At 50.8% G+C, this 10924-nt stretch overlaps 1 protein-coding gene across 6 annotated transcripts in view; it reads left to right on the top strand.

The window, feature by feature from the left end:
• Nucleotides 1-216: 216 nt before the first annotated feature.
• Nucleotides 217-10924, top strand: part of Adgre5 (adhesion G protein-coupled receptor E5) — a 19491-nt gene continuing 8783 nt past the window's right edge. For 2 of the 6 annotated variants that reach the window (XM_026777925.1, XM_013355087.2), the window contains exons 1-5: nt 217-433; nt 8048-8098; nt 8298-8429; nt 8826-8984; nt 10559-10714. In XM_026777925.1, coding sequence (XP_026633726.1) covers nt 403-433; nt 8048-8098; nt 8298-8429; nt 8826-8984; nt 10559-10714 — 529 coding nt within the window. In that variant the 5' untranslated portion in view covers nt 217-402. The remainder of the gene's footprint in view (nt 434-8047; nt 8099-8297; nt 8430-8825; nt 8985-10558; nt 10715-10924) is intronic. The other 4 variants (XM_013355088.2, XM_005370918.3, XM_026777924.1 and 1 more) reach the window with 3 other exon arrangements.

Genomic DNA, 10924 nt, shown 5'->3' with positions numbered 1-10924 from the left:
AGCCTCAGTTTCCCTCCTGGAAAAGAAGAGGGGTGGGGGTAAAGTCCTACTATTGGGAATGGGGTTCGCTCAGGAGCCCGGGGCGTCGCTCCGGTGGGAGCTCCACCCAGTTCTTTTCGCAGTGACTGTCCCAGGACACCTCCTCGGCGCCGCCCAGCTCTGCAGCCGGCCGGCCGCCTGTCCGAGGGGCGGGTGTCCAGGACGCGCGCGCGATGGGTCGCGTTTGTTCCAGGCGCGGGCGCGCGCCGCGCCCTAGGGCTGTTTCCCCAGCACTTTCCTGTTACTTTCCAGCGGGGAGGACAGTTCCGGGGAGGGCCCTGCCCACGCCCGGTGCATAAAGGCCCAGCCCAAGAGGCCGCCACCACCCGCAGCCAGCCCAGACGCCAGCCGTTCCGCGCCACCATGAGAGGCGCCCACCGCCGCCTCCTGCTCCGTGAGTCCTCTGGGTTGCGCGGGGCCGGGAGGAAGCTCGCGGGACGTAGCCAGGCAGGGCAGGGACAGGCAAAGTCCACGCACCTGTGTGCCTCAGAAGGCTCTCAGGGGTGCTGGGCTCTACTGCTGCCAATTTGGAGACTAAGAGGAAACTGAGGCACGGGGACATATAAAGGGAGTGGCAAAGCCGGCGTGGTGACACACGGAGTTAGGGAGGCTGAGGCAGGAGGGTCACTAGTTCCAGGTCAGCCTGGGCTACACAGCGAGACCCTGCCTCAAAAGAACAAAAGAAAAAGAAATTCAGGCTGCGGGCTGGAGAGATGGCACAGAGGTTAAGAGCATTAAGAATGGACCTGGTTGGTTCCCAGCACCCACATGGTGGCTCTCAAGCGTCTGTAACTCCAGGGGACCCAACACCCTTTTCTGGCTTCCTCAGGCATCAGGCATGCATGCAGTTCACAAATATACATGCAGGCAAAATGTACATACAGTAATAAAATTAAGAAAAAACAATACAGGATAAAGTAAACTCCACTGGTCAGTCGCCTGTACAGGCGCCCTTATGCGGACACTTGCCGGTGTGAGAGTGACCCCAGAGAGTGGGAACCGCCCCCGCAGAGATGCTCCTTGGGACCTGCCTCGGACTGAGCTGCTGGCTGAAGGGATCATGTCAGACCGAGTTTGAACTTGGACTTTCCCGCCCCACCCTGGGTTCCTCCAACCGCTATCTTACTGCTGAGTTACCTAAGTAACTCGATAACAAACAATGAAGAAATGTAATTGAGGTGCAAGCTGGGGTTACCCCAACCACAATGACTGGCCTGCGTGCCAGCAACAGGTGGCAAGTGTCAGGCAGCTCAGGGGCCTGTGGCCTCTGGAACCAGGAACTAGAGTCCCAGTGGGGCACAGTTGGTGGCAGACAGCTGCTGAGACGGGCCTCCCTGTCCTCACTGGGCTGGGTCACAGTGACCTTGGGCTTCACCTTCCTCCTCTGTGAAATGGAACAAGACCAGCTGCATTTTATGGTACTGTTTCAAGGGCCAAGAGTTTATCCAGAAACTTTCTGGTTCACAGTTTGAATTAACTGAACACATGGGTGTGGTGTCCATGTCTGCCAGCACAGTACCCTGGTAGTGGAGCCAGGAGGATTCGAAGTTCAAGGTCATTCTGTGCTAGTTCAAGGTCATTCTCTGCTGCGCGTGAGTTTGAGGCCACAGTGAGACCTTATCCCAAAAACCAAAACCAAAACCAACCAACCAGCCTAGCTGATGTCTTTAATCCTAGCACTAAAGAAGGCAGATCTTGTGAGTTGGAGGTCTACAGAGCAAGTTCAATGCAGGCGCGCAGGGACACACACACACACATACAAAGGGGGTGGGAGAGAGAATTAAGTGGGCACTGTTTTATTGTTGTGATAATTATTTTCTGGGTGAGATGCTGGGGGATCTCCCCCACCAAGCACAAAGGCTTTCTTTCCATTTTGAGCCTGGGAATCTGAACCACTCCTGCCTTCCTACCCCCACTCCTGGCTTCCCATTTTGAGCCTGGGAATTTGAACCAGATGTGTCTGGGAGCAGAAAAGAGCAGCTGTGCTCCTGTTTGGTTAACTTCCAAGCCTCCAGATGTGGGCAGCCTGGCCAGTGTCTTCAGGGTAGTGGCGTAGAGCCCAGCTCAGGGTGAGGGGACTAGGATCCCACCCTGCCTGGGTGACTCTACTCCAGCCTTGCCTTCACCTCCCAGCCTGCTTACCCACTAATCTTTTTCCAAGCTCCAAACCTCACGTTGTCTTGGTGGAGATCAGACGCGACCGCAGCCCCTGACTCATGATGCTGCCCTGAGTCTTCTCCGGGTTTCTTAGGAGACAAAAATTTCAGGGTAGTTAAGGATGACCTTGAACTTCTCATCCTCCTGCTTCCCCTTCTGAGGACTTGTGCAACCAGGCCTAACTTCATTTTGATTTTGATTTGTTTTGTTTTGTTCTTTTTAAGGCAGAGTTTGACACTGTAGCTATGTATCCTGGACTGGTTTCGAATTTAGAATAAATTCTCCTACTTCTGTTTTGTGTTGTGGCTGTTGATGAGACAGGGTCTTGCTATGTAGCCTGGGGACCTGGAGCTCCCTAGGTAGAGCAGGCTGGCCTCACCAGTGGGCACCATCACACCCATTCCACCATGTTTTGAGTCTTTTTTTTTTTTTTTTTTTTTTTTTTGGTTTTTCGAGACAGGGTTTCTCTTTAGAAAAAACCTGTAGAGCCTGTCCTGGAACCAGCGAACCAGCTCTTGTAGACCAGGCTGGCCTCGCATGGTTTGAGTCTTAATGGAGTTACTTAAGGCAATGGAGACTTGGCTCAGTGGTTAAGAGCACTTGCTGTTCTTCCAGAAATAGGGGGTTCAGTTCCCTGCAACCACAGGGTGGCTAACAACCATCTTTAACTCCAGTTCCAGAAGAACCAGTGCCATCTTTTGCCCTCCCTAGGCACGAGGCAACACACGTGCAGACAAAGCATCCATACACATAAAAAAATAAATCAATATTATTTTACAAAAAGTTACTTGAGGGCTGGGAAGAGGGCTCTGTCAGTGAACAACCCATGGAAAGGGGGCTGGATATGGTGACACACTTGTAATCTCAGTGTTGTGGCAGATCCCTGAGGCTCGCTGGCTGCCCAGCCTAGCCTGCGTGATGAACACAGGTTCCATGAGACCCTGTCTCAAAACTCAAGGTGGAAGGCACCAAGACTGGTCACACAGAGAAAGACAGGTACTGGCACTAGACTTTAGAAACTGTGAAGTTGCCCCAGAGCCCATCCTGGAGGGAAGGTCGTTTTGTGGTCTGTCACACAAAGAGGAACTGGGTTCTGATGGGTGAAAGGAGGAGAAATCCCACACTGTGGCCCCAGAAAAGGAAGAATTCTAACTTGAGGCTGACAGTCGCCAGGCTGGGGTGATCCAGCCTCAGGATCACCCCAGCTTTAAGGGGGTGAGTTTCACCCGGAGCCTCGTGGGAACCCAGTCAGGTAAAGACTGAGACCCTCTTAGAGACACTGTCCCTGTCCCTCCCCCCAACCCTGCCCATAGTGACCGACCCCAGGAACCCCCCAAAGATCCTGGCATGCAGCCAGCCCAGTGGGAGTGAATCATCCAGGAAGTGACTCACTTCATCTCCCCCTACCAACCAACCCTTCACCCTAGGGCTCCCTCTAGGATTCTGTTAGGATTCTTTTCTTGATGCTGTGGGAACAGCTCTGTCCCCTAGGCTCTCCCCAGGTCCCCTGCTTCTCAGACACCTCCCCTCCCACTTTCTGTCAGCATGCCCCCCCCACTTCCTCCTGTACTGAGAGGGAAACTGGGCTTCACACCTGCTAGGGTCATATCTTCACACATGCTACACCCCAGTCTTTCTTTTGACTTCTAGTCTGAGACAGGCTCTCTTGCCTATGGTCTGTAGCCCAGGAGGAGACTTCCGGTCCTCTGGCTTCGCATCCCCGTAACCGGCCATCACAGTGCTGCACCACTGCATGGGTTGCCAGGCTTTCTCTTTTTAGATTTATTTAGCTTGCGTGCATGCTTGTTTTGCTTGCCTATATGTGTATGCACCGTGTGAATGCCTAGTAGCCCTGTAGATCAGAAGAGGGCACCGAAATCCCTGGAACTGTGAGCCACCAAGTGGGCACTGGTAATGGAACCCTGGGTCCATTGGAACAGCTGCCAGTGCTCTTATCTGAAGAGCCATCTCTCCTGCTGCCAATTCTTTTGTTTGGTTTTGTTTTGTTATTGTTTTTCGAGACAGTGTTTTCCTGTGTAGCCCTGGAACTTGCTTTGTAGACCAGGCTGGCCTCAAAGTAACAGAGATCTGCCTGCCTTTGTCTCCCAAGTGCTGGGATTAGAGGTGTGCACCACCACCACCCAGCCCAATTCTTTTTTCAAATTTTTCATTTTATTTTTTTGTGGGGTGGATATGTGTGTGCGTGTGCATGCGTGTGCGTGCGTGTGTGCGTGTGTGTGTGCGTGCGTGTGCGTGTGTGTGTGTGTGTGTGTGCATTGTGTGTGTGTGTGTGTGTGTGTGTGTGTGTGCTCTCATGGCATGACACACACACAGGTCAGTTTTCTCCTTCCACTGTGTGGATCCCGGCTATTGACTCAGAAGTCAGGTTGTGCCTTTGTTCTAGCTCTCTCTCCTCTTCTTCCTCCTCCACCACCCCCTTTCGGTTTTTGGCCTTGGAGATGAAACCCAGGGCCTTGTTTCAGTCAGATTCCCACGGATTTGCCCAGGCTGCGCCTGAATTTAGTGTAAACTTAAGAGCCTCCTGCCTCAGCCTCAAGTCAGTGGGTCACACACTTCTTGCCGTCATGCCCTTCTCTCCCTGCTTCTCTCTTTTTCCCCTTCATTTCTTTTCTCTCCGCCCCTGCTTTCTTAGATGTCTGTCTCTAGTGACTGCTGCTACCTACAGCTTCCAGTCCTGCCTGACGGGATGCCTGCCAGCTACAGCGAGGTAGCAAGGCTGTGTTTTGCAGCCACCCGCCCTCCACCGCAGCCACTTCCTGTGTGTGAGGAGGCCTCTCTGACTTGTTACCACCAGCTCATGCGGTTGACAGTGGGTAGATGTGGGTGGTGCTGGAGTGTCAGAGCGTGGGTGGTGCTGGAGTGTCAGAGCGTGGGTGGGACCTGGGAAACACAATCTGAGTCGTCACTCTTCCCTAAAGGGTCATCGGACAGTGGTGGCTCCCAGCACTTGGGAGGCAGAGGCAGGTGGATCTCTGTGAGTTAGAGGTCGGCCTGGCCTGTAGAGTGAGTTCCAGGACAGGCTCCAAAGCTCTACAGAGAAACCCTGTCTCAAGAAACAAACAAAAAGAACGACAAGGGTCTGGCCTGGTCTCAGCTCCTTAGGTCACTGAGGTAGGAGGGCTTCGAGTTCAAGCCCAGCCTGTACAATTTAGAAGTAAAGTAAAAAGCGGGGTTGGGAACAAGGCTTAGTGGTTAGAGCAACTGCCTAGCGTGCAAAGGCTTGGGGCTCATGAGAGAAAACAATATAAGATGTGGTCGCTCCAGCAGGCTGGAGGCTGGAGGGTCAGGAGTTCAAGGTCATCCTTAGCTAGGCGGCCAGTTTCAGGCCAGCCTGGGCTACAGGAGATCCTACTTCAGACACACCTGAGGTGGCCAAGATAACTTAGTCCATAAAGGTGGCTGCTGTATGTAAGCCCAGTGACCTAAATTTAATCCAGGGCTCCTTACACACAGGATGTTGTGGCATGCGCATGTACACACACACAAATAAATGTAAATGCACTGCTTAGTTTTTTGTCAACTTGACACAAGCTGTAGAGCCCTTTGAGACGAGGGACCTTCAGTTGAGAAAAGGCCACAAGTTGACCTCTTAGTCAAGTTTGTGGAGTATATTCTTGATTAATGATTGATGTGGGAGGGGCCAATGCCCCCCTCCCCCCCCCGCCCCCGCTTTCTTTGAGACATAATCTCTCTATATAGCACTGAGTGTCCTGGAACTCATTCTGTAGACCAGGCTGGCCTCGAACTCACAGAGATCCGCCTGCTCTGCCTCCCAAGTGCTGGGATTAAAGGTGTGCCCCACAGCTCTAGTTTAACATTGTCTTTTACACTTACTCTTTATCTTAGTTTGGTTTCTATGCTGGAATAAAGCATACACACACATAACCTGGGCAGGTGATCCTGTGCTATATAAAATAGCATGCTGAGCAAGCCAGTGAGTAGCCTTCCTCTGTAGATAAACTTTTCTGTCCTTCCTGTCAGTTCTGTCCAGTCAGCCATCTCCCCCATTAACCACACAGAGACTTAATATTAATTATAAATGCTTGGCAGATAGCTCAGGCTTGTAACTAACTAGCTCTTATGACTTAACCCATATTTCTTATTTAAATTCTACAACGTGGCTCATGGTTTGTCGCCTCATTTTCTACATGTCCTGCTTCCTCTGTGTCTGGCTCTCTCGACTCCCGAGTCTTCCTCCTCTTCTTCAAGCTCTTTTTTTTCTGCAAGTCCCATCTAACCTCTATCTGCCCACCCATTGGCCAGTCAGCTTCTTTATTGACCCAATCATATTTTTTCTTTTCTTTTTCTTTTTTTTTTGTGGCTTTGGAGCCTGTCCTGGAACTAGCTCTGTAGACCAGGCTGGTCTCGAACTCACAGAGATCCGCCTGCCTCTGCCTCCCGAGTGCTGGGATTAAAGGCGTGCGCCACCATCGCCCGGCTAACCCAATCATATTAACACATATTCATATGGTCTCTGCTTTAGTCCCTGGCTTCGGTCTCCTGCCTTGACTTCCCTGAAAGTAGACTGTAACCTGTAAGCAGATAAACCCTTTTCCTACCCAGCTTGCTTTTGATCATGGTGTTTATCACAGCACAGAGTCCAAACTAAGACAAAGATTTAAGTGTAAAAGACAGTGTTTAGCCAGGCAGTGGTGGTGCACACCTTTAATCGCAGCACTTGAGAGACAGGCAGGCGTATTTTTGTGAGTTCGAAGCTAGCCTGGTCTACGTAGTGAGTTCCAGAGCTATATAGAGAGACCATATATTAACCAAAAGAAAGTGTTAATCCCTGGGCACGTAGGGTTTGTTGCCATAAAGGGAGCCCATCATCACCTCCATTGCCACAGAACAGGAAACTGGGTGAGAGAGTAATGAAGTTCTCATCCATCATCCAAAAGCCTGTGGCTTCCTTTCTCCACCCCACAGGCCTGGAGAGCCTAGAGCTCAGCCACCTGTATGCAGACTGTCTGGTGCTCAGGCCCTGGATGGGCCGCTGTGGGTGCCGATTCTCTGGCTGTAGGTGTCTGAGCCACAGGAAGCAACATCTGGGTTTTGTAGTTTTTCCTCTCTGTGCTCTGCAGATTCTCACTATGTGACGTAGGCTAGTTTAAAACTTGCATCTGGAAGCTCTCATCCGGCTTTCTGTTTTCTTTGTTGGTTTTGTTTTTTTGTTTTGTTTGTTGTTTTAGAGATAGGACTCTTGTAGGCGATTTGGTCTTAACCTTGCTATGTAGCCAAGGATAACCTCAAACTTCTGATCCTCTTGTAACCGCTTCCAAAATATTGGGATTACAGGGATGCGTCCCGTGCTCTACTTTGTGAAATTTATTGTTGTTGTTTGTTGTTTAATGTTTCTAAAAGATCTATTTATGTATTCTGTGTATATGCATGTTCTGCCTGCATGTATGTCTGCACACCAGAGAGGGCATCAGATTCCATTGAAGACAGTTGTGAGCTGCCATGTGGGTGCTGGGAATTGAACTCATGACCTCTGGAAGAACAGTCAGTGCCCTTAACTGCTGAGCCATCTCCCCAACCCTGGTTGATTTTTATGTTTTTATTTTTATTTATTTATTTATTTTTTTTTTTTTTGAGATGGGAATCTCAGTCTGTAGCCCAGGGTTGGCCTTGAGCTCCTAATTCTCCTTCCTCAACATCCTGACTGACTGAATTATAAGCAAGTGTCATCATCCTTGCCTGATGGGTCTATTTGAGTATTAACTACAGAATCTTAGCCTGGGCAGGGTCCGCACCCACTCCCACTGACACACAGCTTTGGCTGCCTATCTCTGCTCTGGATTCCAGCTGATCATCTTTTGCTTTGTTGCAGTGATGTGCATCCCACTGAGCCTGTCAGGAGCCCAAACCCAGAAGACCAGAGGTAAGGCCATTGGACACCAGGGCTCCAAGGCCAGAGCTGAGGAGGGAATCCCAACTGACCACAGAGCTCCAGGAGCAGATGGGCAGCCACTGGGGGACCTTGGGGCCAATCCTCATACCTTTCAAGATTCTGTTCCAGGTGGCACGTGCCCTCTACCGGGCCTCCTTTACTCTCTTACCAAAGTACCTGCCCCCCACAGTCTGTCCCCGCTGGCCGTGCCCTAAGAACTCAGATTGTGTGGATAAGAGCAACTGTCAATGCAAGCCAGGCTTCACCTCAAGTGACAGAAATGATAACAGGCTCATCACGAGTCTCCTACAGACCTGTGAAGGTACAGAGGCTTGGGGTGGGCACATGGAGAGATGACAAGGTGTGGTCTGGGGCCAAGGGTCTCAGCTGTGTCAAATACAGAAAAAGACAGCAAGATGGAGAGGCAAGAAGCTAACAATTAGGGTTTCCTGAGAGGGGGGCCTGGGTTCTGGAGATCGGTGTCTGAACTTGGCTTTAGGAGTGGGGAGGGGGAGGCTGATCTTCCATTCCACCCCCACATTGGTATTGTCCATCCAGCAGAGGATGAGAGGAGCAGAGCTGACAGTTGCAGCCTTCAGGAAAAGCTAGCTCAAGCTATAGCACAGCCCGTAATTCCCCTCAACGATGCTGGCTGTCACCGCTCCACCCTGTAGTCAGGTGGGGTGGGAGGTGACCCTGACTGCTTGTTGTGTTGTAGACATCAACGAGTGTTTACTACCTGGTATGTCAACGATTTGTGGCTCCTTCGCCACGTGTCAGAACACAGAGGGGAGCTACCACTGCACATGCAACCTGGGATATAAGCTCCGTTCTGGGGAGACATCTTTTGCTAACAAGAGTGAGAACACCTGTGAAGGTAAGAGCCCGCCAGCGTCACCCATGTCAGCTTCAACGTCGCCCATTACCACAGCAGGCACAGGGCAGGGTCCTGATGTTGGTTCCTCCTCTGTGGTTTGCTCTGGGTCATGTGTCACATCCACAAGCATAGAGATGCAGGGAGAAGGGGACATTCTGGACCCCTTGCTCAGGCCTCATCCTGATACCTGGGTGTGGCCCTGAAAGCCCTGTTTACAGAGTTGGGTATTGTGGTGCACATCTATGATCCAACACTCTGGAGTTTGAGGCTAGAATATGAGTCAAAGAGATCTCTGTCAGTTTAAGGCCAGCCTGACCTACAGAGGGAGTTCCAGGACAGCCAGGGCTACACAGAGAAACCCTGTCTCGGAAAACAAAAACAAAACAAACAACAAAAAGAATTCTGAACCCTTCTTTCCCCATGTCTTCTGTCTGTCCTTAACAAAGGGCTTCGCTCTGTATTTCCTAAGCAGCAAAGAAAACGTAGCATGGGAGAGGAATGAGGGATTCACGACAGAAATCTTTAACAGAATTTTATAAGGGAAAAATGACTTTACCCAGAACAGCAAACATGATGGCAAACAGGCATTACCAACCTATATCCACATGTTGTTTACAGAATTTATGTTGGATATTTGTTATATAAAGTTGTTTCCAACTTACTGGTTGTTTTCAGCAAATGATTACCACAACACACTCACACACACAAAGGACACATATACATTATTCTGGGTCAGGAGCATGGGAGAGCACAGAATGTAAGACCAAAGCTGTGCATTTGCTTAGGCTGTGAGGCTGAGTACCCCGGCAATCCAAGGCCCAGAAAGGTTGGTAGCATTGTTCTCTTAACCGCAGGTTAAACTTCAACAGGCTGTGCACAGCAGGACGGCAGCCTAAGTGCCTACTCAGGTGATTTCAAGGCAGGTGATTAACTTGATGGCAAAATCTGGGAAAAGTTCATTCTCTGAATGCAAGAGACAGTTTCAAAGCCAGGTATGAGGTGCAAGCCTTTAATCCCAGCACTCAGGAGGCAGAGGCAGGAGGATCTCTGTGAGTTCCAAGGCCAGCCTGGTCTACAGAGCAAGTTCCAGGACAGCTAGGGTTAAATAACGAGACTCTGTCTCAAAGAGAAAGACTCACACACACACACACAAAGAGAGAGATTGATTTTCAGAAAAATATGTCAATACATGAGTGACACGGAAGTCTCCATGGACCTCAAGGTGACAAATAGCACCCAGCTTAGAGCAGGACCCAGTCAATGCCTAAGGCCCTGGCTTAGCCATCGATTAGCACTCCAGACTCCAGCCTGAAATGCTTAGAGGACACGCCCACCTGGATCACACTCAAAGGACGGCAGGAGCCCTTGGGTCACGTCCTCTGAAGCTTCTTTACTACTTGGTTCTGGAAGTTCAGAAGTTCCTTTTGCTCATCTGCATCTCATTTTCATAAACCACCATCCTCCTGCTCATCTACATTTCATTTGCATAAGCCGACGTGTCTCTGCCCATCTGCATCTCATTTGCATAAGCCAAAGGAATACTCTACCTCTCTCACAAGCACGTTCCGCTGCAGTGTCTGTCCTCTTCCCAGCATCAGTGGACACTGGGGTGACACCCGCGCCCTCCGGGAGCCACACAGTTACTGCTGCGCCTGGAAGTCTCCCTAAGCAGCCAGCTACAGTACACCCACGGACACAGCCTGGAGACCCAGGAGAAAAGACACCCAAGGGTAGGCCACATTCCCTGCCGTTGCTCCTGCTGGAAGACGACAGTATGGTCCGCCTCGTCATTGCTCTTCCCAATCACCATGCTGACTATCCCCAGCAATCCTGGTTCCTTGAAGACAGCCCCGAATGGTATGGCCAGATTGGGCAGGGTGACATCAGCCCCGAATGGTATGGCCAGATTGGGCAGGGTGACATCAGCCCCGAATGGTATG

This window comes from Microtus ochrogaster, unplaced genomic scaffold (genome assembly GCF_000317375.1).
Source record: "Microtus ochrogaster isolate Prairie Vole_2 unplaced genomic scaffold, MicOch1.0 UNK90, whole genome shotgun sequence".
In the NCBI taxonomy this organism is placed as follows: Eukaryota; Metazoa; Chordata; class Mammalia; order Rodentia; family Cricetidae; genus Microtus; species Microtus ochrogaster.
The sequence above is the reverse complement of the archived record's forward strand: the minus strand, read 5'-3'. Positions and strand labels throughout refer to the sequence as shown.